Raw genomic sequence first — 27,668 nt, 5'->3', positions numbered from 1 at the left:
TGATTGGTTAAAACTAGTTAAGGGGCGGAGTCATAATCTTTTGAAAGTAACCGTGCTTTAGTCCGACAGTCGCCATTGTTGAGGTGTTTGTAGAGTTGTTGTGATCCACTGAATTATATTTTTTTGTGCCGGATTAGATAAACCAAGACCTTGTTTAACAGTTACACAAGTAAATAGGTAAGTTTTTTTATTTAGTTTATATGTAAGGTACAGTGTGCTTTTTTTTTTTTGCTTTTGAAAGGGAAACGCGTCAGTCCTTTAACGTTAACTACTTCAGCAACCTTAAAGAGTGCTAATAAGCGCATTAAGAAAACTGAACTTTCTTCCATCTAATGGATCTAACGTTAGATGTCTTTTATTACGTCTATATCGATACTGCATTTATTTCTCGGTGGATATCAGGAAGTATTTGATAGTGTGTTATGTAATCTCAGATATGGCACAGCGTGTTGCTGTGAATGAAGCTCCTGCTGGATCCAGACGGACTTCCAGAGTTCGTGTAGCGGTTCGGTTGAGACCCTACATGGACACGCAGGATGATAAAGGAGAGGGGTCCTGTGTCAGGGGCCTGGGGCCACAAAAGCTGGAGATCATCAACTGGAGGAACGCCACCGAGACCCTTCAATACCAGTCAGTTATAATCCTTAAAGTTTGCGGTTTTTCTTATTTATTCCTCTCATTCTGTCGTCTTTATTATTAAGCACTTTAGCAGGTCATGGTCTCAGTGAAGTAGGTCATGATTTGGTAGCTGGTGCTGATATGAATCTTCTCTTTTAATGAAAATCCACTGGCTCTTCGTGTGCCTGTTGGGGTAATCAGGAACTGAAACAATCATAACAGGCCTTTATAACGTTACTTGGAAAAGAGGGGTTTACTGTTACGTCTTGATTATGTGTTGCAGGAAACTTGATTTCATTAATTTTCCATGTGTAGGTCAATTGTGAAAATAATATAATACGACAATGTTGATCCGTAGTGTTGTATTTATTTGTTTGATTTGATTCTCGGGGGAATTTTTAAAGCTTTGTTTGTTCTTAAAGCCCACATAAGAGAGCTTTTTTTAAAAAAGTATTTTTCTGTAAGGCCAAAAATTCTATCATTTACAGCTCAACTCGTGCTGTTCCAAACCTTAAGTCTTTCATTCACCTTCAGAACGCAAATGAAGATATTTTTTATGAAATCTGAGAGATTTCTGTCCCTCTGTTGAGAACACTGACGCTTCAAAACTTTCATAAAGAGTTTAAAATGAATCCAGTGCTTTAATCAAAGTCTTCTGAAGAGAGACACTCGCTTTATATGATGAACAGATTTAATTTAGGCTGTTATTCACATATCAACATTGATCAGCAAACATACATAGAGCACTCAAATTTGGTAAACGGAAGCTCATGCTTGCTTGACGTGTAAGAAAAAAATTGGATTTATTTTACAATCTCTATGAATGTTTTGAAGCTTCAGTTTTGGGTGAATTATAGAGACTCAGTTGAGGGACAGAAATTTCTCATTTCATTAATAGCTTTATTTTGTAGTTTCAGAGAGGAACGAAAGTCTGATTGGTTTGGATCGACATTTTAAGGACAAAATGTTACAAATTTATAAAGTTGTTATTAATCTTGGTACTCAACAAATTATGCCATTATGGCTAAGTCTCACAGACGGTGCTTATGAGTCAAGATTTGGACTTAGTTCAATTAGGACCTTTAAGCAGCTTTCATTAATGTTCCTTAGAAAAAAACATTACTGATGTGCATCTTGAGACAAAACACTTGCAAGTGAGATATTTGAAGATATGCCAGTTCAAGTTGCTTTCAGTTAAAACAGCTCAAACATGTGTTTTAATCTGGGACTAGCTTAAGCCTTATCTGTGAAACCAGGGGCAAGTGTTTTTGCAGTGATTGATTCACGCTGGTCTGAATTGTATGTTGGATTGTAGGTTTGATGTGTTTCATGGTGAAGAGACCACACAGCAGGAGGTGTTTCTGACCTCTGTCAAGCCCATCCTCCCCCACGTCCTTAATGGTCAGAATGCCAGTGTCTTTGCCTATGGACCCACCGGAGCAGGTATCCTTCCTGCCTTCATCTCCTTTGCAGTTAATTTGCCTTTTTAGATTTAAACTAAGTTTTATGATGTGCTTCTTATTGAGATTTTCATGATGTGCTATTATATAGACATTTCACTCTCTAACACGGAAGATTTCTTCTTCCTCTCTTCAGGAAAGACCCACACCATGTTTGGCAGTCAAGAGGAGCCGGGGGTCATTCCCAGAGCTGTGAGGGAGGTCTTCAATCTGGTTGGAGCTCAGGAAAAGGGGCAGGATGGTTGGGAATACTCGGTTGGGATGTCTTACTTGGAGATCTACAATGAAAAGGTATTCTATTGTGGTGAGCATGCTTACCACAGAATAGATGCGCTTTTTAAGTTTTCAATTTTTATTAGGGCTGTCACGGTTCCTTGTTTAAAATCGTTTTTTAATTTTTTTTACCCTTGTCGAGTAACAGGCAAAATTAGGAGGTGGTGCATTCCCCATGAACCGCGTTATTAGACCATTTTCTAAGGCTGCAAAATGTATTAAAAACAATAGTGCTACTGTGAATTTAATTAAATATGCCCTGTGGGTTATATGTATGTGATGAAAAATATATATCACATACATATAACCCACAGGGCATATTTAATTTTTTATATATATATATATGGATGAGTCCTGATTTTCGAATATTCGATTAGTTGATTTAAAGCTCCAGTCCGTAACTTTTTTTTGGGTTAAAAATTATCCAAAATAAATTTGAGGAAGTATATAACCAGCCAGTGTTCAAATTCCATCAAATTCAGCCATGTTTTTAATTCCATTGGTACTGGTGGATTTCCGCGGGAAATTCGAGCATGTCTTTGCATCATTACGTCACATCTGTACACATAAAGGTGTCCTGGCTAGTAGGCTATATTGCGTGTGAGGATAATGGAGATTTATAGCCTTTTCTCAAAGCACTTGATATAATTAAATTTATTAATTTTATGGCGAATCCAGAAAGGTTCAAAGGACAGTCACCAGTGAGAACTGGAGATTCACCCGTTGTAAAATGCAAAAGACTTCGGAGTGGCTACAGAAAAAGAGACTGCAACCGGGCCATGCGAAAACAAGGATAAATATTGGATGGGCATTGAATGTAGTCACGTAATGCTGATGTTGTTAACATAAACAATTTGAGAACAAAGTATAAGTTGCACGGTTTGACATGATATAAGCGATCGTTAGATTTTATCAGCGCGATTTACTGCAATGCTTTTTTTCCCCTTAGGTGGTCAGAACCAAAGTGGATGTTACTTGTTAAGATGACATTTTCCAGTGAACACTCTTATGTTGGTCATACTTCCAAAAAGTAGAATCTGTGATTCCGAATGACAGTATCCACAACACCGCGCGGTGACTGACAGCCGCACATTCTCAAAACATTGGATTCATCCGCCGAGGCAAAACCCACGTAAAGTTGATAATTCCGTGAATAACTGCAATTGCAGATTTCGTACAGAGATGGCGACAAAGGAAAAACTACTGACGGCAGCTTCAATTATAGAATATCAAATAGGTTGTGTGATTGTCTAAAAAAAAATCCCCCATGTTTTCAGTGCTGATGAGGTGGTGACAATAACACACCTAAAGGCTGTCAATCAACTTATCAGAGCATAATTCTCACACAAGAGCATTTAAGTGGAGTAGTAATATTTACTACTCCACTTACTACGGATTATTAGGAACACCATACTAATACTGTGTTTGACCCCCTTTCGCCTTCAGAACTGCCTTAATTCTACTTGGCATTGATTCAACAAGGTGCTGAAAGCATTCTTTAGAAATGTTGGCCCATATTGATAGGATATTATCTTTCAGTTGATGGAGATTTGTGGGATGCACATCCAGGGCACGAAGCTCCCGTTCCACCACATCCCAAAGATGCTCTATTGGGTTGAGATCTGGTGACTGTGGGGGCCATTTTAGTACAGTGAACTCATTGTCATGTTCAAGAAACCAATTTGAAATGATTCAAGCTTTGTGACATGGTGCATTATCCTGCTGAAAGTATCCATCTGAGGATGGGTAGATGGTGGCCATAAAGAACTGGACATGCTCAGAAACAATGCTCAGGTAGGCCGTGGCATTTAAACGATGCCCAATTGGCACTAAGGGGCCTAAAGTGTGCCAAGAAAACATCCCCCACACCATTACACCAGCACCACCAGCCTGCACAGTGGTAACAAGGCATGATGGATCCATGTTCTCATTCTGTTTAAGCCAAATTCTGAATCGAGACTCATCAGACCAGGCAACATTTTTCCAGTCTTCAACTGTCCAATTTTGGTGAGCTCTTGCAAATTGTAGCCTCTTTTTCCTATTTGTAGTGGAGATGAGTGATACCCGGTGGGGTCTTCTGCTGTTGTAGCCCATCCGCCTCAAGGTTGTGCGTGTTGTGGCTTCACAAATGCTTTGCTGCATACCTCGGTTGTAACGAGTGGTTATTTCAGTCAAAGTTGCTCTTCTATCAGCTTGCATCAGTCGGCCCATTCTCTTCTGACCTCTAGCATCAAGGCATTTTCGCCCACAGGACTGCCGCATACTGGATGTTTTTCCCTTTTCACACCATTCTTTGTAAACCCTAGAAATGGTTGTGGGTGCAAATTCCAGTAACTGAGCAGATTGTGAAATACTCAGACCGGCCCGTCTGGCACCAACAACCATGCCACGCTCAAAATTGCTTAAATCACCTTTCTTTCCCATTCTGACATTCAGTTTGGAGTTCAGGAGATTGTCTTGACCAGGACCACACCCCTAAATTAGGGCTGGACAATAATTCAATATCAATATATATCGCAATATTTTTTTTTTTCGATAACGGTGATATGATTTTTGAACACATTTTCGATATTTCAATATACATAGCAGCATTTGTCACTGACTGACGTTAGGCGCGCAGCCGTCAGAAAGAGCAGAACACAATTGGCTACTTTCCTGATGACGTACACCACAGACACGCAGCCACTGCTCAGAGCATCGGATCTCCAACGCTGCAAGTTTCAGCCACAGAATGAGCGCCCCTGACCGCAATGCAAATGTGACTGAACGAGCTTCCACAAGTGAGGAGAAAGCATACGAAATAGTTGATAAGAGAGGAAAGACTAATTCAGTGGTATAAATTCAGTGGTGTTTCGCTGTTTCAGCGTGCTGCAAAATGTGCCGGAGTGTGACTGCCGAGTCCGACTAGCAGCGGGAACACATCAAACAAGGATCAGGAGATAGACTGTGCCGATGCGCGCGTCCGCGGCCAGGAACGTCGCGTCCACACTCTAAAAATAGCTCACCGAAATTTCTAATGAGCAGGTATCGCTTCCTGTGAATGTCCTGACGCGCGCACGCACACGACGCGCAGAATCCAGTTCTCTTTCTTTAGTGCTTGAAGAATAACACACACATTTATGCCAAAATGTCTGTTTTGTCAATTGTATCCTCACAAGAACAGTCTAATTGAGTTAAATAAAATCTTAAATGAAAGTTAGGAGTATCCTAAATGAGAAAATTAAATGCGTAAGATCCTCTCATCAGCGACAGATCTTAAAGGGACAGCAGCCAATTCTGTCTGTCAGTTAAGTTAACCAAAGAACAAAGGGGAACAGAGCAAATTACTCACTGTTTTCTAAAGAACGTGTGTAGTTTAATAAGGATTAATCTATATTTAATTTATGCAGTTCAGACTATTTGATAACCTTATTCAATTTCTGTATATTTCAGTTTTATTTACACACACAACATTAATGGTGAACATTTTTGACTTTATAAAATGATTATCTCAAGTCTTGAAAAAAGTAAGACATATTTTTGTTATACATAGTTTAGTAGCCTACTTTTATTTTTGGCAGTTTTTATCATTATAATCAACTTAATTATTTCCTGGATTTTGTAACACCATAGTCCCTAAATTTATGTAAATGCAGGAAATGGGATTTAAATCGGAAAAAAATTCCCCCATTTTGTGTACCAAATGTTGCACAAATGTTATGGCAAATGTAAATTTAAAAATAGAAATGCATTGCCATTTTACATATTACATTGTCATTTTGCATATTACATTTCAAACTGAATATTGCTACCCATATGCTTTCATAGTCTTGTAGCAGGTATTGAGAAGAGAATATTATTATGATGGGTTATTTCATTACTTCATGTAGTTTGTTATGGTGCAGTAGCGAAAGACTCCAGCAGATTTTATAGACTTGGCAAATTCATTTTTCAGAAGATTGTAGGAACAGACATCTGTTATGGGCGTTCTTGGCAGTTTTTCTGAGGCTTTTATATTGTTCATATCGATATCGGAATTATATCGTATCGACCGAAATTAAGAAATATATCGTGATATAAAATTTGGCCATATCGTCCAGCCCTACCCTAAATGCATTGAGATAACTGCCATGTGATTGGTTGATTAGATAAATGCATTAATGAGAAATTGAACAGGTGTTCCTAATAATCCTTTATGTGTGTTTGTGTGTGTATGTGTGTATATATATATATATATATATATATATATAATTAGGGGTACTCCGATCAGGATTTTTGGGGCCGATCCCCGATTACTGGAAGCTGTATCACCCGATACCGATCACCGATTACAGGGTCTATTGGAAGCCTTCTATTTATCATGTAGCATTATTTATTAGTCAATCAAATTAGATTGATTTGTTTAGATCCAGTGAAGTCGTGTCCCACCACTGTTTCTAAGGATCAATATTGTCCCCCACCAATTTTTGTAACATTGAGGCACGCACGGATGTACCTAATACAAATAAATAAAATATCTCCAGTTAACTAGCAGCTCATTCATTTAGTTCGCTATTAAATAAGATATCTAGCGCTAAAATGTATTGTTGTTTTTTACTCAAGCTGAGCGCTCGTTGCCGCGGCGATCAGTTGCATACAGCGTTCTCTGTGGCTCGCGCGCAGTCTTCACTCGGACGCGCGCTTCAATCTATCGCCGTTGTGGAGACTCTCTAAAACAGGGGTTCTCAAACTTTTTGGGACCAGGGACCCCTTAGAGCGGAGAAAAATTTCTAAGGACCCCCTCGCATAACAATAACTGTCTGTGATTAATATGCTTAACTATTTGTACTCTTAAATGCCATTGGAATTAATTGCATTGTAATATTTTTCACCCTAAAACTTAAGACCTGTTTTATAGAACAGAAACGCATGTCAGTTCAAATCATGTTAATACCACTTTTATACTTATAAACAGTGGGTCTTTTATTCAAATTGCATTTGGACTTAATAGCATTTACACTAAGTAATTTATCTTAAAAGCTTTCTTAAAATCAACAGCAAGACAGCGAGCACAGGCTTGTTCTAATAAACAAGCATTAAAATTCCCTAGATTAAAATTAAAACATTAATATTTTACATTAAAATAATGGTTCACCCAAAATGAAAATTCTTTTATCATTTACTCACCCTCAAGTTTTTCCAAACCTGAATGAATTTCTTTCTCCTGCTGAACACAAAAGAAGATATTTTGAAGAATGTCAGTAACCAAACAGTTGATGGACCCCATTGACTTCCATATGTTTTTTTTTTTTAAGTACCAGAAACTGTTTGGTTACCCACATTCTTCAGAATATCTTTTGTGTTCAGCAGGAGAAAGAAACTCATTCAGGTTTGGAACAACTTGAGGGTGAGCAAATGGTGACACTTTTCATTTTTTTGGGTGAACCATCCATTTAAAATAACATTTAAATTATGTAATGTGACTTTACGTGCATCAGCTTTAAATTAATGAACTAATTGCACCTTATATCAATGGCAGAACAATCAATAAATCCTAACAGAATTAACACTGTTGCAGAACACATCCTAGTAATTAAGTTAAATCAAACTTTTATTTTGGTGGGTTGTAGTGAATAAAAGATTTTGCTACCCTGTCTTTCTCATAGAGCAAAACAATTCATCAGAAAAACAAATGTGTATAAGATTACAGCTGCCGTGATTACCTAATCATGAAAAGTGCATAGTACAGTTTTATTTATTTTTCCCTTTGAATTAAAGGTACTTACAACGCGCTTTTGCAGCGTTGAGCATTGTAGCCAATTACAGACATGTCTGTTGAACGCATCGGCCAATCAGAGGCGTTTAAACGAGTCGCGTGTTTTGAGCGAGCTCACTGAGTTCTACACTTTTCGCAAACCTGTCATTATTATTGGCAATAACCTTAAGATGCAAATAAGAGATTCACTGCAATGTATTTGATATTCTTGATGCTGCTCTGCTCTGATGCTACTCCGTTACGCACCGCTCTGTTTGTTTGATGACAAAAAGTTCAGCCGTCTGGCTCATCAATGTCAAAATGATTAAAGAATGTGGGGCTTACCGTTCACAGAAGGATGTTAACAGTGAACGAACGCCTGGTAAAATGTAAGTAGATAGATTTAATATTTTACAACTGTAATGATTTCATTAATACAATAAACCTTTCTTTTTTTTTTATTCCCTTAAATCACTTTTATAATCAATTCATTAATTTAAATAAAAATACCCAATTTTAGTTTGGGCTAAAGCCCCGAATATCCACTGACCCTAGAACCGCCCCTATTTTTGTATCAAATTAAATGCTGAAACGTTCTCAAAGTGACTCATAGCAGCTCTGGAGATGACGCTCTTGTGTAAAGGCAAAAGGCTGATACATTTTTACTCATGTAGGCCTATGCCGCCTATCAAAGAGAATGAAAGCCTAAATTCTAAAAATAGAATTTAGAACCCGCAACCTCTGACATGCTTGGCAAAGGATCTACTCCTAGACCATTTAAGAACTCAAACGTAGTTTGCGGATCGATGGATTTATTTACGGGTTGAACGGAGAGGCTGCACAGTTTGACAAGCGGGCAGCGGCATGGTATACACATTACAGATTGATTGCTAATGAATTGTCTCTTTCACACACCTTGTAGAATTGCCAGACCGGTGAAGCCATTTTTACCAGGGCATAAAAAAATTGTCTCGGGAGTTTTGCGTCATCTGATCGGCTTTTCTTGATCGGCCTTTATAGAGGCCGCCGATCACACATCCCAAAGTAATTATCGGGCGATTATGATCGGCTACCGATCAATCAGAGCACCCTTAAAATATATATATGTGTATATATATATATATACGTTTTTTATCATGTCTGCGAGGCAAGTAGCCTATACGCTCAGTTTTGGTTAATTTATGCAGGGATTAAAGTTCTCCGTCGCTACGAAGGATCTCCGTTAATTGCAGCGAGTCTATGACGGATTTTCGTCAATTGCAGGGTTCCCGTCTGTCCTAAATGTCTTAAATTCACTTTTCATAATTTTAAGGCCGTAAATAGGCTTTAATTTCTCAAATAGAGTGATAAATGTCTTAATTTTAGTTTGAATAGGTCTTAAATTAAGGAAAGATGAGGTGTATTCACCCTACTGAGGGGGATGTGATAGAGTGGAGAGGGGAACGTGCTTTCGCTCCAATCCAGGCTTTAAGCATTCTGTAATCACTTCGCCTATGGTCCACTCCGGGGTCTCAATTCCTGCTCACGGCAAAACTGCTCAGTGTTCACTCAATTAATATTAGTTTTGGAGAAGTGCATGACAGCTGGTTTGCTGCGGTCCAAATCCGAGCGCGTTTGTTCCCGGCGCCCCCCGCAGCGTTGGTCTGGTTTCACACTCAATTTGATTCTATCGAACCCTGGTGCGTTTGCGTGCATATTAGCCTACGTCATCGCAAACGTGCACGGCGCATGATAGAAAACAGAACCCGGGTCAATATTTGCCGTTTCTCAATACCAAGTATGCAAACTTCGGACAATAATTAACATTATTACATTATTAACAATAATACAAACAAATATTATATTTAAAAAAAATTGGCGGAGTTTCCTTTGCAGCGCCTCATACGCATTTAACGGTTCTGGTATGCACTACGCAGCAGTTCACGTGAGTCTCTTCAAACGAGCAGCAGGTAACGCTTAAGCTAATACGGAAAATTACATTTATCCTACCATCACCATGCTACTCTAAAAGTTGCTGCAGGATACGAGTTATTCTTAACTACAATAAAAGTATAACTCTATTTCAGACGCATTCTGAGTGACAATGTCATTCGTTTTTATCCAAGGAATAAAAGTGCAAGGGGAAATGCATCTAACAGTTAAATTAAATCTTAAGTCCATGTCCTACCTTAAATTGTAAGGAACTTATATCTTTGATTTCATAGTAACGCTTTACAATAAGGTTCATTTCTCATGTATGAACTAACCATGAGCAACACATTTGTTGCTGTAGGCTATATCTTAGTTAATACTACAACTGTTAATTGTTTATTCATGTTATGTCACAGTCTGTGCATTAACTAATGATAACAAATACAACTTTTTATTTTAATGTTTTAGTAAATGCTGAAATTAATATTAACTAAGATTAATAAATGCTGTAGAAGTGCAGTTCATTTAGCTACTTTTAACTAATGAAACCTTATTGTAAAGTGTTACTGATTCATATTCATGATAGCTAACACTGTCTTTCATACATATAATACATGCATTCAATTTACAACATCAACAAAACTCAAAATTAATTTTCCATAATTACCTTTTTGATTCTCACTGTTTTGTTTGGTAAAGTAAATAATATTTAGTAATATTATCATAATATTCCTATTTTCATTTGATGTGTTATGCATTCCAATAATTGTATCAACATATTTTATTAGAATGCCAAGGAAAGAAAGAATAGAAACAAAAAAGTCAAGAAGTAATTTTTTTATTTAGTGCCCTTTTTGGTCCCTCCGCCCCTGCCCCTGTGGAGATCTGTGCACGCCACTGTCTTTATGTATATTTTAGGCAGCAATAAAACGGAATATGGTGTCAAATACAACTCTGCCTCTTTTCCCATCAACAATAAAACGATAAAACACCTCTTTTCATAAATTAACATATTGTCATAAACATATTAATGGCCAGACAAATGTGGTTCAGGCAACGCACATCAATTATCTTCACTGCATATATTTATAACAACACGAAATATAAAACACAACCCTGCTTCTTTTTGTTTACATTTTAAAAATATGAAACATTATTGATCATTAAAACTGACATTTAACAAACAGAGACAGGGTTGTATCGTTTTATTTTATTATGTATGTACACATACAGTGAAGAGAATGCATAGTAAAATATATATAAAGAATATTTTATATATTTTAGAATATATAACATTACACAACCCTGTCTCTTTTTGTTAAATGTCAGTTTTAATGATCAATAATATCCTGTATAAAAGTATAAGTAGCCTAATAGGTATAAGAAGTTATACAATGAGAAATAAAGCAAACAATTCAGTCAAACATTAGTCAGCTCTCTAATAGGCTACAAAGTTAGTGTTAAATAGCCTAAATATATAAAGTTATGAAACTTCATTTTGCCCTCAGCCAAAACGATTTGCTATGGAACAAACTATATATTAATATAGTTTAACATTGTTTGATCTTATAAGATAAATAAAAACATGCTCTGAAAAGTTATGTAGATGGTTGATTATTTGTCAAGCTAAGTAATGTTTCATAGATTAAAATAGCTTTTAAAATACGCAAACTGGCAATATTAAAGCGGTTTAAAACATCTCCCCTTAAAACGCTATTGGTCTCGACTATTTAAATAAAGTTAAAGGAATATGACTTGGCCTGAAAAAAAATTCAGTCAGAAGAATTTTTTTCACTTTAATCCCCGTTTATGAGACGAGCTCCAGTTCATGAGCAATGCATGTGATCACGCGGCCACCTCCACGCCCTGATTATATTGTCTGCTATATTTGCTTATTAAATCCAGACAATTGGTTGATGAAACATTGGGTGCTTCTCAATTCTTATTTGTGCATCCTCGCTTCCTTTCCTCGCGTCTCAGCTGCACCCCCTGTAGGATGCGAGGGAAGGCTGCAAGGAGGGAGGAAACGAATGAGATATTTTTTTTTGAATACATTGGAATACTTGATCACTCGTGCGTCACTCCATCAGCTGCGCTCAAAGGATCTCCTCTTATGTTGTTGAAGTTTATGAAATAGTGGTTTTCTATTTTAATGTTTAAAATTTAAAAAAAAATTGTCCTGTGATGACAGCTGAACTTTTCAGCATCATTACTCCAGTCTTCAGTGTCACATGATCCTTCAGAAATCATTCTAATATTATTTTTTTTTTTTTATCATTGTGCTGCTAATATTTTTGTGGAAACTGTGGTAACTTTTTAAGGTTCTGGAATGAATAAAAGTCTTTTGTAAAATACAAGTGTCACTGTCATTTTTGAACAATTTAATGCATCCTTGCTGAATTAATTTGGTCCAGTTTATTTAAAAATTGTTAAAATATCAAATGAATATCAAAAAAAAAAATTTTTTTGCAAGATTTTAACATGTATTTTTGTTTATACTAATACCCTATTTCAGTGGGCATCTGCTCTGGAATATTGATTCGTTTTGTATCTGTAGGTGCTGGACCTGTTGTCTCCAGGCTCCCAGGACCTGCCCATCCGTGAAGATAAGGACAGAAACATCCTCATTCCCGGTCTAACGCACACACCCCTCTCAACCTTTGCTGACTTTGACACTCATTTCATCCCTGCGAGTCTAAACCGCACCACAGCCTCTACTAAACTCAACCAGCGCTCCAGCCGCAGCCACGCTATCCTCCTCATAAAGGTTTGAACGTGCACATTACACTTCATTCTGGTTCTCCATTAGCACTTAAGCAGGTCCTGGTCTCTGTGTGGTAGACCATGATTTGGTAGCCGGTGCTGAAAATAAATCTCTCCCTCAAACAAAACCACTTACTTTTACTGTGTCTGCTGGTTGTAATTGGGAGAGAGAACACTTATGTTAGTATTATAAAGCTAGACCCCTATGATTTCTGTAATACGGAAAACACTGATCCTCATGAATAAAAATGGAATTTACTGTATAACGCAGAATGTCACAGAATTAGGCAAAATTTTGGATAAATCAACTGATCAGATCGCGACATGGACTAGTGTCTGAATATTCGACTATTTGAATATGAAGTCTACATATTTATATCTACATATATACCGCAGTTACGTTGTTCACTAAACCTGCCAAAATAAAAGCAACTGACAAATATATTACTAGTGTACAGTAGAATGGACTTTTCAAAGAACAGTAATACAGTATTAAAACAATCTTTTAAGTAATATCACACGTTTTCCATGTGCCAAAAAATGAAAGTAATTGACCAAATTTCATTTGATTACATTTGAAGAGATTTAAATTGATAGTTTTATGCATTCAATTGATCACCACCGTTTTTGATAATGAATTTTAATTAAATCATAAAACACAGAATCCAGTAAAAAATAAAACACACAACAGAGGCTGCAGGTTCACACTGCAGGGGCTTAATGCTCCATTCCGAATTGTTTTTGAAAAAATTCGATTTTTTTGCAAGGCCGTTCACATTTCCAATTAAATGTGACCTTTTGTGATCTCCTGTGTGAACGTGAAATGACCCAGAAGAGTTCGGTTCCGATAAGAGCCCTCGAGTTTGGCCTGAATAGAGCTGTCCCCCCAAATATTAATTAAATCAGAAACCTCGCTTCCCTTCCATTGACTGGTCTCAGCATCGTCCACCATAGTTGTTGTTTATCTTCTCATTCCCGCCTACTTCAACGCAGAATTATGACGTTTGTCGCATATCGATGACGTGCGGGTTGGATACATGTGACCTGGCCGTTCAGATTGAAGTCGCATTTGAAAAGATCGGTTACATATCGGATTTGGACCACATACCCAAGTAGCCTGGGTCGCATTTGAAAAGATCGGATCTGTGTTGTTTCAGCCTGCAGTGTGAACGTAGCCTGACTTTCTGGGGAAAATAAACATTTCATTGGCCACTGTTGTTGTTAAAATAAATCGTTTTTGTTGTTAAAATAAAGTTTTTGTTAAAGTTTTATGTTTTCAATGTTTTTTGACAATTCATTAAACCATTAAAATGGAATGCATATATATATATATATATATATATATATATATATATGAATAATGTATAGAAAAATATATATAATGTATAGAAAAATATATATAATGTATAGAAAAATATATATAATATATAATTCATATATAATGGAAACTGCAGAAAATAAAATTGCTTTCATAGGGAGCTATAAAGGTTACCAACCCTCTGAAAAAGAAGACTAACAAGTCACATCAATGCATGCATTTGCTCTCAGGTAGTGAAGTCTCGGCGTGGGCCACCACACAGACAACAAACAGGAAAGTTGTATTTGGTTGACCTGGCCGGTTCAGAGGACAACCGACGCACAGGAAACCAGGGCATTCGTCTGAAAGAGAGTGGAGCCATCAACCTTTCCCTCTTCACCCTCAGTAAAGTGGTGGACGCTTTGAACACAGGGGCCGGGGGCCGCGTGCCCTACAGGGACAGTAAACTCACCCGTCTGCTGCAGGACTCTCTGGGTGGTTCCGCACATTCTGTCATGATCACCAACATCGCGCCGGAGTACAGATACTACTTTGACACCTTCTCAGCCCTTAACTTCGCCGCCAAGTCCAAGCAGATTGTCAATCGACCCTTTGTCAAGGAAACCGTTTTAGCCCCAACAATTGGTGAGCAGTGCAGTATTCTTATATATGTTTTTCTGGATGCTGAGAATAACGGTGTATGTAATTGTAGTAATTTGTCCCTTCTCTTTTAGCTCATGGAAAGAGATCCAGAGAGGAACTGGAAGCTGGAGGTTCTGTTGAGCCCCAGAACAAGAAGTCTAAGGAGGTAAAGAAAGCTGAACAGTCCCCATCGCCGCCTGTACATCCACATGGGTAAGCGCACGCGATACAACAGCTGAACTGGTTTACTGAACTGGAGCACTTAAGCAGGTCTTGGCTTTGTTCAGTAGGCCACGATTTGGTAGCTGGTGCTCAAAGGAAGACTCTCCTTATGCCGAAAACCACAGGCTAAATGTGCCCTGTTGGACATTCATTGGGAGGACATATGTACTTTTTTGGGGCGATCTAGCTAAAACCTTGATCTTTCTGGGTTTTTAAGCATATTTAATATTGATATCTCTTTTTAATTGCTGTGAATTGCTTTTAATGAGAATTTCATTTTGCCCTAGGGTTTCCCAGACTAGGGTTTGTGAGTTGAAGTTAAAGGGATAGTTCACCCAAAAATAAAAATTAGCCCAAGATTTTCTCACCCTCAAGTCATCCTAGGTCTATATGATATTCTTCTTTCAAACGAATACAACCAGAGTATAATAAAAAAAAGTTCTGGCTCATTCAAGCTGTATTATGGAATTAAAAAACGTATATTTTTGAAAGTCCATCAAAGTGCATCCATTTATGATAAAAGTGCTCCACACGGCTCTGGGGGGTTAATAAAGGCGTTCTGATGCGATGCATATATTTAGAAACCAGGGCTCTCAAGTGTCACGCATTGAGCGTGACAGTCACTCATTTCGGTCTTTTGTCACGCTCTCCCGCCACACATTGTATTTCTCACGCTGAAAAAATATTTTTTATATATTTAATATGCCGCAGCACCCAAAACTCTGGCCGCGCCGCTCTCACTCTGGAACCGGCAAGAATCAAGCGCGTCTCCTCTCGTGTTGTTCGTCGAGCTACACAATAGCCAATCAGAAAACAGCCCTATTGTATCTGGGTAAGATTTAACGTAACAACCAATGACAAATTTATCCAACCCCCACCCCGGCGGCGGCTAGATGTCACTCTTGCCTGTCTTCAAAACTTGAGAGTCCTTAAAAAAAAAAAAAAAATTATATATATATATATATATATATATATATATATATACAGCAGATCACTGCCATTATAAAGCTTGGAAGAGCCAGGACATTTTTTTAAATATAAGTCGTATGACATTCTTCTTTCAGACGAATACAATCGATCTAGGATGGCTTGAGGGTGAGTAAATCATCAAATTTTCATTTTTGGGTGAACCAACCCTTTAAGGAATAGTTCAAAGATAATGAAAATTATCCCATATTTTACTCTCCAAGGTTTATTTGACTTCTTTCAGCCAAACGCATTCAGAGTTGTATTAAATATGTTGACTTTTCTCAGGTTTGTAATGGCATTGATTAGTGCCTGAGTTTCTGAAGCGCCAAAAAGCGCATCCATCATAAAAGTAATCCATACAGCTCCAGGGGGTTACCTTCTGAAGTGAAGCGATGCATTATTGTAAGAAAAATATCTTTATTTAAAACTTAATAAACTATAATCACTGGTTTCCAGCAATGGCCGTACAGGCATTCACGAGAAAGTCAAGTTCCAGCGCAAGGTTGACCCCTGACCCAAGGCTCATTTTTTGGGTGAACTATTCCTTTAAGCCAATAATTATAAAACTTTCAAATGAAATTATTTAAAAATAAAAATCCTTACTATTTGTTTAAAAAAACATTTTTGCCTGTACATGTAATATGGCCATTAACCAACATCAGAAAGTATGTCAAGTTAACGTGGAGTAAAATAATTGAAATGATCTTATATTAAAGGGGTGGCTCGGAATTTTGGACATCGGGCCTCATTTACAAGTTAGCCTGTGTGTTATTTACCAGTGGAGTCAGTTTTCGAAAATGTTCACCCAGTCCTTCCAGTTGCATAGTTCGCTGGTGCTAGGCTAGCGCGAGTCAATGGTATTGGTTAGCCTACCATTAAAACAGTTTTATCCTCTCCACAGTTCACCAAAAGCACATCAATTATAACGCCAGACTATCGATGTAAATGTCTGTTGAGAGAATAATGTTAGATATCAAACTACCCTTTTATCGCATTGCAATAGTTATACTTTGTTCCGTGTATTTATCAGCATAGTCTAGAGCAGCGGCGGAGTGATATTAAGTTAGCAAGGCAACCGAGAGAGCCGGTCCACATGACAATCACGCAAGTGTATTTACCTTCCGCTGACACTCGTCATCACTACAGAAACAGAGTTTATTTCAAGAATAAAGCAACAAGACATATGATTATGGCCACGTTTGAAAGCCATGACAATGTTTCGGACTTTGAAGACGATGAAGATGAGGAAATGTGTGCTATTATAAGAGAAAAAATTCTCCACTATGCATTGAACTGTAACGTTATCTCCACCAACGTTGTCGGTGTCGATCTATCAGTTATGAAAGAGTAGCTTCATTGGCTAGCTAACGTTAGAGTAGCCTAACAAAAGTTATTACCTGTTCATCTGTAGCTGTTGGTGAATCTGGAAAGACGGCTGGAACTGCATTCCAACTCAGTGACTTGTTATCGTTTCGATCACTTTGTACAAAGTCGTCTGATCTAAAATGATCGCTACAAATTCGGGCCTTCAGTAGTGTCTCTGTTGGTGTCTCCTTATCCAAGCCAGCAGCAAGAAGCCACAGTTGGTTCCATTCTGGATCTCTTACTGGAAATCTGTAGAAACTTTTTGTTGACCATCTTTTTGGTTTATTTGTACAATTTCTAAAACTACAGTGAATAACCATTTTGCCAATTCTTTCAATTCCGATCGAAGGTTTCAAAATCGAGGCTACTTGACGTTCCGACTGTAACGTAGTGCGATTCTGTTGTTTACTTTCCGGCGCAGTACTACTCCCGGAGCAAAGTAAAATTCCGCCGCTGCTGAGAAACTAGTTCCTGTAAATGTAATGCGATCATTGAAATATATTTTGATATGTCAAGCTACATTGAGTAGTTTGATTTCTAACATTATTCTCTCAACAGACATTTACATCGATAGTCTGGCGTTATAATTGATGTGCTTTTGGTGAACTGTGGAGAGGATAAAACTGTTTTAATGGTAGGCTAACCAATACCATTGACTCGCGCTAGCCTAGCACCGGCGAACTATGCAACTGGAAGGACTGGGTGAACATTTTCGAAAACTGACTCCACTGGTAAATAACACACAGGCTAACTTGTAAATGAGGCCCGATGTCCAAAATTCCGAGCCACCCCTTTAAGTAAATATTTTGGGAATCCCTGCTATGTGCCAATATAGTAGTTAAATTGGGGTACAGTAAAGACATTTGTAATGTCAAAAGATATTTCTATTTCAAATAAATGCTGTTCTTTTGAACTTCCTATTCATAAAAGAATCCTGAAACGTGGCTGTTTCCACAAAATCATTAAGCATCAAAAACTGTTTTCAACATTGAAAATAAATGTTTCTTGAGCATCAAATCATCATATTAAAATGATTTCTTGGGGATCATGTGACACTGAAGACTGGAATAATGATGCAGAAAATTGTGTGATTTGAGTGGTTCTTTTGAAATGATCGGAAGTGAGCTGAACTTACTATAACACTATTTTTGCTGCTAAAAGTTTCCTGGGACGAGTGTATTAATGGGGCGATTTTATCGTTAAATGGATTTGATTTATCAAATTGGTGATTTAATGTTAAATCATTGTAAACAAATAATGATGTACATGAACCTCCTGGTGTATATGTTCTATAAGATTAGATGTCTTTCAGTTCACCAGATTCATCAGTTCTGGAAAGACTCCTGGCCCTGGAGAAGATGATGATGGGCTCAGCTGAGAGAGAGAGACTCAACCTGCTCAAAACTGTGGCACAGTCCCGTAAAGAAATTCAGGTATCGTACAGCCTCTTCTGACTTCAGCATTTCCATCTGCATTTCAATGCATCAGAACGGAGAAAATAAGTTTCAGTTAGACATGCCTCAGTCCTGCTTATAGTTCATCCATCAAATTGCAAATAAGGCTGGATTACTAATTCAAACTGTACTGAGTCTGGAACCTTAACCCAGTTTTCAAGTGGTCATGGTGCTCAATTTGGAAAACCTGACAATGGGTGACTCAAATATATGTTCTGCTCTCTCCGAAGATGTTGAAGGAGAAACAGAAGGAACTGGAGGACAAAGCAAAAATGTTTAATAAGCAGAGTGAAGATACTGAGAATGAGTCCGAAGATGCTCTTCTCTTTAAGACAGATCTGCCCCCACTGCACAGAAAACAGTCTACAGCTGCCAAACCACGCAAACAGCAGGCCGTTGTCACACCGCTACAGGGTAAGATGTGGCTGACTTCATCCTTTTCTCCTCCTGGGACCCTTTATGCATAGGCACTCAGCATTGATGTTTCATGACCCTTTAAAGACGTTTCCCTGGTCTTTCCTCTCTACCTGTTCATTTGTTCTGTTAGCATCCACTTGTTTCTATGACGCTGTGGTTGCTTCACTCTTCAGGGCTCAAAGCGATTCCGCTCCGTCCCCTCTCTCATCCTGCTACTGTCAGCTTTTGTGCTTCCGGATTGACTTTATTTTGCAATCTTAAGGGCCCTTATGTACTCGGTTCTTTTTCGTTCTTTGTTCAGGGGTAAAAAGTATGAAATGCGTTTGCAGTGGTAAACTGTTAGCGAACATCTCGATGCCGCCCACGCTGCAGATAGTGACGTTTAGATTATGAAAATATGTGCTGCTCGCTTTTCCTCTCAATAACAAAATAAACGTGTGTAGGGCCGTCTAACTCGATCCAATGGCGGTATTCGAATTAGCGGTGAAGGTCTTTGCGTGTTACTGTCTTTTCTCGTGGCAAAGTATTTTTGGTTCAATGCAATACATTTTCTCATATGTATTTACTCGTTACTTCATCTGACTCCATAAATGAAAGGTTTTAATAATATCTGTGCCTCACTAAAAGTGAGCGAATGTTTGACTATTCCGTTTAACTCTTCAATGAAAACAATGTCAGAGTCAGTTAAAATAATCAAATGTAACAATTTATTATGTAAGGTAAATATATCATGCCAATTTCATAATCATTTTAAAGATAATCGATACAAAACATCAAATGCTCTGGAATAGAGAGAAGATGCAAACCCGACTTTAAGAAATACATGAGGCTGAGAGGTCTTCCTCTCAGCCTCACGGACCGATCTGAAGTACAGAAAAGGCCCTGAGCTCTCGCTGCGTTTCATTATATACCCAGACCTCATTTCAAATCTAAACATCATTCACAGTGGAAATTTACCTGTAAGTCACCATTTGCTAGCAGTGGAAAATTAGCATTCAGTCAAATGGTCGAAGGTGTTAACTCAGACACACCCTCCAATATTGGAGGGTGTGGAAGATATTTCTTAACTTCCTAAGAACTTTATTACCTTTTGGGTTTACTTCTTTGGGAATGAGACATTTTTACCAGTCGTACCGAGACATTTCAAATAATACCAAATATGTATAAAACTAGATCATAATCATTCACATTAAACCATTTAGATTCTTGTGTGAGTTTGGGAGATCTCTGCCAGGATGAAGAATGGGGGACAGAAATGTAGATTAGGATGAGGGAGGTGAGACCTTCGTCTCAATAGTGCATGAGGGGGGAGTTCAAATGTTAATTTCCTTTGTTTTCTCAGAGAGTGGCCCTCTCTTAAAGTCCTTCAAGTTTTTCCAGTCTTACACGCGCAACAAAAATGGCAGCAGTTAAGAAGCGATCTGATCATAGCGATGTGGATGCTTGCACACCAGCTCTGCAATTCGGCCTGTGCTTTCGCGCTGTGGCTGGTGCCGAGACGGACCCGCTCAGCGCTTGTCATATATCACACAACTATTCAGTGTTTTTAACCACATAATGTTTATTTTAGGTTTCAGACATTTAAATACATATAATTTATAGCAAAACAATACATTTATAGTTTGTAAAATACACAATGGTGTCTGTGGAAGCAGCAATAACAACCCATTCAAATATATTTGCTGACGGATTTTATTCATATCAGACTCAGTGTAAGTAACGTTAACTATAAAGTTAACTCTATTCTTCTCCCAGGCCATGTATTTCAGGGGGAAACTGATGAATTCACGTGCTGTAATAAACCCAACAGACAGGATCAGATCAAAATCATTTATAAAGGTTTTTTATACGACAAAATAAACTCACTCACACGTATTTGAGAATCGGAATAAAAGATAGTCGATGACATTGTAACCAGGTTTGTTAATATTTAGAAATAAAAGCGCTGACGTTACATCATTCATACAGCGCTATTTTTGCTGTGGTGAATCACGTGCCAAGCATGACGTGTAACCATGGAAACTTGGGGGGGGGGGGGGTATCGCGATGCTGGCTTAACATCGTGATGTCTGTCAGCCATCACGATGGACGATAATATCGTCTATCGGCACAACCCTACCATAGACTGTAAAAAAAAAATGGTGGAGCCACACTTACCTATTACATAATCGCCATGGGCCGATGGTAGTTCAATGGTGTTTACCAGCCAGAGCAAACTTTTCCAAAAAGTTTGCATTGGCAAGCTGTTTTGAACTCTCGAATCGAACTCCAAACAAATTTCGTTTTTCATCACGCCAGTTCTTCCATTTAGCTTGAAGTATATCGGGCCTTTACTCTTGGACTTGACAATTGCTACATTTAGAAAAGCATTGTATAACTTTTTAGACAGTTAATAAATAAGGACCTATTTCTCAGTCTCCCAGGTGCAGCCGTTGCAGCAGTGTGGTGTGGTGTGTAAACCCTCTCAATTATTGGATAAGAAGAAGAAACGTGTCCAAACTGAGGTCAGTGTGCAACATTGTGTGCTGTTAAAATGCACAACAATAATTAATGTGCCAATCAGGAAATTTGGGGTCAATACATTAACTGACATTTTAAATATGTATTTGGCAGATGCATGTCCACATGCCAGTGTTTGTTGTATGAAGGCCACTTTAGTGGATAGTTCACCAAAAAATGCAAATGCTGTATCAAATAGTCTCTTAAGAAGACTTGTATTAACCTTCCTAAGCTTTTTTAAGCACTTTTGGGATTTTTAGATCTAATTTAGTTCTTATTTATATGTAAATTTCTGTTAACCATCGTTTGAGTAAGAAATGCACAAACCATTGAAACACCACAATTGAAATCTACATGTAGATTGCTGCAATCTGGTGAAGAATAATAATATGTCAGGTTCAAATCATGTGTATGATTTTGTCATAGCAGATGTTTTAGTCTTTCTTTCTTTTTTCTTTCTTTTTCTTTCTCTTTTTTCTTTCTTTTTCTTTTTTCTCTTTCTTTTTTTCTCTTTCTTTTTCTTTCTCTTTTTCTTTCTCCTTTTTCTTTCTTTCTTTTTCTCTTTCTTTCTTTCTTTCTTTCTTTCTTTCTTTTGTGGATACATAAAGAACAGCTTGAGAGTAACAAATGAGTTCCTTTTCACTGCTTATGCTTAAAGGGATAGTTCACCCAAAAATTAAAATTCTGTCAGTAATTACTCGGCCCTCATGTTGTTCCTTTGTTCATCTTCAGAACACAAATTAAGATATTTTTGATGAAATCTGAGAGCTGTCTCACTCATCCATAGGTTTCTAAGGGATCGAATCTTGCCAGCCCAGAAAGTTAGTAAAGATCATGTTTAAAATAGTCCAAGTGACTACAGTGGCTCAACCTTAAGTTTATCAAGCGATGAGAATACTTTTTGTCCGCAAAAATAGCGACTTTAGTTAACTATTCATTTTTTTCTGAGTGAGTTCTCGTAGTGTAGCAGTGCTACGTCAGAACCTAGGCTCCCTATTGCCCGATGCTGGTCGTGTGTGATGCTGGCCAATAGTGGGCCTACGAGACTGCTCTCGGATTTCAGCAAAAATATCTTAATTTGAGTTTTGAACAAAGTCTTAAGGGTTGGAACAACATGAGGGTGAGTAATTACTGACAGAATTTTCATTTTTGGGTGAACTATCCCTATAAACGGTCAAATTATGTAAATTCCTGTCATGGCTAGTATCCTTGCAGACCTGCCAACCTGTACGCATTTTGCGTAGCGGATACGCATTTTGACCTCAAAGTACGGTGGTACGATTTGTCACTCTAAACTACACAAAAACCTGGTGACGCTTCTGTGCACGCGCTGTCCTCAAATCAAGCAACAGCAAAAGAAGCGGAGTTCGACCAATCATAGCGCTGGGTTCATTCCCCAAATGGCAAGCAGGGATGATTGACAGATGCGTAAAGCCTATCATTAAAAAGAGAGTGGAAAAAATCAGCAGCAATAAAGAATCCCGCTCGATCCCTCTTCCGCGTCTGACTGAGTTCATTAGCGAGGACAGTACAGTAGTCACTAGGGCTGCAGCTATCGATTCTTTTTGTAATCGATTAATATAGCACTTAATCGATCGATTAATCGAGTAATCGGATATTTTTGTGTGTGTGTTTTATTAACAGAATAGTTATATTAAACTTGTGTCTATTTCAGTTAAAGCTGTTATAAGTTATATACTATAAGTTATATAGTATGCAAGTTATAAAGCTATCTCATATGTGAATTTTCCTTTAAGATGTTATAATATAACCACTCTAAGCAACTAAGCATATTTGTGTATTCTGGTAGTTTAACGCTGAAGAAAAGCTGTAACCATTCCTCGAGTTACTCGATTACAAAAATTCCTCGAGGCAAAAACTCTGCCTCGAAGCCTCGTTAAATTCCTATGACGAGCACTACACGCACGGCGGAGGGATTTGATTGTTTCACACAGACCGTTTATTCACACGGACCTGTTCAGGAAGCATATATTTTGAATTCAGTAAAAGCTGACGCACTTTTTTTCCCCGTGCGTTTTAACTGAAAAATGAGTACTCCGAATCTTTATTAAAAACCAACAGGCTGGGGATTTGATGCAGTGTGTGTGAAGAGGTTCTTTTTTTAGGCTATACTCTCTTGCAATTGAACGTGATAGTTACGTTTACTACTTAAAAATGTCATCAAAGCTAAAAATCATATCTAGTCAAACCGCATCACGCATCACGACATCGCTACAAATACAGTATGGGATTAAAATCAGCGAACATCAATAGGCTTAGACTACGTTACCTTGTTTCAGCGAGTTAAATGAATTCAGTGTGTAACGATCCCACACTTTAGACAATTTCTGCCGTTTATTTACATATTTATTCTCCGCCATTGCGCCAACTAAATTCAAAATATATGCTTCCTGAACAGGTCCGTGTGAATAAACGGTCCGTGTGAAACTATCAAATCCCTCCGCCGCGCGTCATAGGAATTTAACGAGACTTAACTCTGCCTCGAGGAATTTTTGTAATCGAGTAACTCGAGGATTCGTTTCAGCCCTAGTAGTCACGGTACTTCTGACTCCTGAAGGTAAACGGGCTGGGGTGGATGTGGAAAGTTGAAATACTGTTTTTAGTTAACTTAATCTGGAATCGATGATCACACGGGAGTGATCGCATGGATTAAAATACTCCGTCATTCATGGTTACTCAGATAAGAGGAAAAGATCATTCAGCCATGCATATTATAAAATGCGCAAGTATTGAACAATAAATCTAAATAAAATTAAAATCGCTATGGCTTAGTGATGTAAGTTGTACTGTATCTTTCAACACCTGATGTTCATTCATATTTCATGCTTTAACTTAGTAAAGAGGAAGTGATGATGTTCACAAGTTTGAACTAAGCTGCGCTACAGCGATCTGTCACAACACATTAAAGAGCGACAAAACGCTATTTATTGTTTGAAAATTGACCATTTGAAAGTTGAGACCTTTTCATTCCAAACGTAGCAAAGAACAAGGTTTTTTGCAATTTATTGAATGGGAGGCATGCTACAAAGTGTTCATTAATCAACTGAAAATGGCATAGACCAAAAGATTGATTCTTGGGATTTAAGAATCGGACTCTTATCAAAATGACAATCGATTAAAATGACTCTCGTGTTTGACATGAAGATAAAATATTTGTGAATTTTTTTATTTATTTTTTGCTCTTTAGGTGGGTGAGGGTAAGGAAAATGGAGGTGTGGATCCACCCTCCACCTTAGACGTCAACTGGGAATCCCATCTGGATTCAGGCTTACTGGAGCAGTCCAGAAGGAAAATCCTGCAGACGCTGAACTCCGGCTCTCTGAAGGAGCTCAAGAGCCTGCAGCTGATCGGAGACAAGAAAGCCAAACTGATCATGGGCTGGAGAGAGATTCATGGGGACTTCTCTCAGGTAAAGTGCTTGACTGATGCTGAGAAGTATCCTCTGTAGAGATTGAGTCCTCACCTGTGAAGACATGGATTCATAGTGACACATGTAATATTGTATACATGTATAATATACATGTAAAACGTTTTTTCCCCCCTTGTTTGTAGGTGGAAGACCTAAAGAAAATCGAAGGCGTTACAGCTAAACGTTTCTCTTCTTTCATAAAGGTATTTGGTTTGCAGCAGTAATGTCTACTATGGAAAAGGGTTGGGCATTAATGCAAATTTCACGATTCAGTTTGATTTTGATTCACAAGCTTCTGATTCAGTTACATTCCGATCTCGATTCAACGTAGATTAATTTGGATGTGTATCAGGTACAATACGAAAAATCTTAATGCTGTAAACCAGGGATGCCCAATCCTGCTCCTGCCATCGACTGTCCTGCACAGTTCATCTCCAACCCTAATCAGACACACCTGAAGCAACCAATTAGGGTCTTTAGGATCACTTGAAAATTAAAGGCAGGTGTGTTTGATTAGGGTTGGAGATGAACTGTGCAGGACAGTCGATGGCAGGAGCAGGATTGGGCATCCCTGCTGTAAACTGTACAGGGAACCCTGTCAGTTGGTTCATTGATATTAAAGTTTAAGATTAACAATTGATTTATTTGTATACAAAACATTTTTAGAATTAGTTTTTAATGATTGTTTCTGCTCCAATTTGTTTTGAATTATAAACATTTAAAAGGTGGCTGTTTCCAAACTTGTTTTCATGACAGTTCTATTCAAACATACAGATATTAAATGAGCGGTTAAATAAAAGTAGAATATGCAGGGATTAAAGTTCACCGTCGCTACGACGGATTTCTGGCAATTGCAGGGTTTCCCTCTTTAATGTCTTAAATTCACTTTTCATAATTTTAAGTGTTCTGTAATCGCTCTGAGTCCACTTCGGAAAAACTGCTCCGTGTTCACTCCATTTTAAAAGTTATTTTTTATATCATGAATGCCCCCGAACCCCCTAGCAAGATCCCTTTAGCAAGGACCTCGGTATTTATAAAACCCTGTGTCAGTGTTTCCCCTACAATGTATTCAGCAGCGGCGCAGCGCAGCCGCTGGATTTTCAGCACCGCTGTAAAATCTTTCCATGATCAGCAATATCACGACATTCACTTCATTCACTTACACACCTAAAAACACTGTCATGGCGACCGGCGGCGCTGCATGCGGTAGCTCTGAATCCCCTTGTTAACAAGGAGCAAAGAGCCACATATGGAAATATTTTCGATTAGACTAATGTCACGTTGCCATAAGGGGCCGTTCACATTGCACATTTTTTGCGCGTGCAAATTCATTATTCCAAATGCGGCCGGCGCGCTCTTTTTTTCAAGCGCGCCTCTGTTCATGGTTGCATAGCAACGACAGACGCCACGGGAGAGCAAGCGCTTGTGGAAAGGAGAAAGCGGTACGAACTGCGCTCTCCATGAGGACGAGGAAGTATCACCTACTGCTCATAGTCCTGATAGTTAACGTTAAATCATATTTAATTTTTCAGATGAGTCTACTAAACTTGTTGGTGTCCTTCAGAAATCATTCTAATATGATACGCTCCTTTTTTTTTTTTTTTTTTTTTTTTTTTTAAGATTCTTTGATTAATAAAAAGTTAAAAAGAACATCATGTAATAATATTTCACTATATTAGGCTACTGTTTTTTCTGTATTTTTGATTAAATAAATGCAGGCTAGATGAGCATAAGACTTCTTGCAAAAACAAAAAATACCCCCACAATATCATTCAATTACCAAAGAGCCTTAGAGATCTTCTATAAAAAGCCCAGAAAAATTAAGTGATCACAGATTGGGTGTGGCCTTTCCCATTAAGATACAATTTTTCAATAAATTGTAAATCTTTTTCTGGGTTGTGCCGTCACATTTTTCCCCTAAACAATTTCTACCAAGCTGAAAATGAACCCAAAAGAAAACATGAACAATCCTGTCTAAAATTATAAAATGAAGGTTTCTGTTTGTGACTGCAGTTCAAGGTACGTGCTGCAATAATCATGCCTTGAATCAGTTGATGGTATGTCATATTTGTTTTTCTCAATGTCCATTTCTATCCACAAAACTTGCCAGAAGTCATGGTTTAAGGGGTTATTTTAAAAAAAAAATCTTCCAGGGTGCATGCCCCCGGACCCCACCACGCGCGGCTTCGTAACAACCTCGGGCACATAATAGCACCGCTGCTGGAAAAATTTCTAGGGGAAACACTGCCTGTGTACAGCTCTGTTCATGCTGAAACACAATTGAATGTGATTTAGGAAATTGACTTTGAGTCACACACTCTCACTACTTTCCCTCCACAGGCGAATATTCTCAGCAGTTTGGGGAAGTGAAGCATTTGAGCCAAGATGTCTGAAGAGGAGCGCTTGTGCTTTAAGCGTGTGTTTTAAGATGTTTTTACACCCGTTTTATGTGTAATATTTTTTGTATATTATTAGTATTTTTTTGGTCAACAAGTTTGTGTATACTTAACTGCTATTTTCCATGTTTTCTGATTCCTGCATACTTATGCCAATTTTCCCTTTAGTGTTTAACTTTTTTTTTTTTTTAAATGAACTTGCTTCATTTTTCATGTGGCACTAAATAAATGCCATCAAA

At 38.0% G+C, this 27,668-nt stretch overlaps 1 protein-coding gene across 1 annotated transcript; it reads left to right on the top strand.

Annotated features, from left to right (window-relative positions):
- Nucleotides 1-19: 19 nt before the first annotated feature.
- kif22 (kinesin family member 22) lies at nt 20-27,668 on the top strand. Its single transcript, XM_077206188.1, has 13 exons — nt 20-177; nt 435-630; nt 1,934-2,061; nt 2,215-2,369; nt 12,533-12,742; nt 14,287-14,680; nt 14,770-14,890; nt 18,546-18,666; nt 18,918-19,101; nt 21,520-21,608; nt 24,812-25,033; nt 25,177-25,236; nt 27,374-27,668. The coding sequence occupies exons 2-13, from the start codon at nt 437-439 to the stop codon at nt 27,401-27,403; spliced, it is 1,908 nt and encodes a 635-aa protein (XP_077062303.1). The 5' UTR covers nt 20-177; nt 435-436; the 3' UTR covers nt 27,404-27,668.

The sequence above is a fragment of the Siphateles boraxobius genome, unplaced genomic scaffold, assembly GCF_051911475.1.
Source record: "Siphateles boraxobius isolate OS27281-9 unplaced genomic scaffold, OSU_SipBor_1 55, whole genome shotgun sequence".
In the NCBI taxonomy this organism is placed as follows: domain Eukaryota; kingdom Metazoa; phylum Chordata; class Actinopteri; order Cypriniformes; family Leuciscidae; genus Siphateles; species Siphateles boraxobius.
Note: the sequence above shows the minus strand (reverse complement) of the source record. Positions and strands in the feature narration are given on the sequence as shown.

Excerpts from the sequence above, each read along its gene's own strand:
- kif22 (XM_077206188.1), top strand. The coding sequence starts at position 437 with ATGGCACAGCGTGTTGCTGTGAATGAAGCTCCTGCTGGATCCAGACGG. Across the intron at positions 12,743-14,286 it reads ACGCTATCCTCCTCATAAAG|GTAGTGAAGTCTCGGCGTGG; the intron begins GTTTGAACGTGC and ends ATTTGCTCTCAG. Across the intron at positions 14,891-18,545 it reads CCGCCTGTACATCCACATGG|TTCACCAGATTCATCAGTTC; the intron begins GTAAGCGCACGC and ends GATGTCTTTCAG.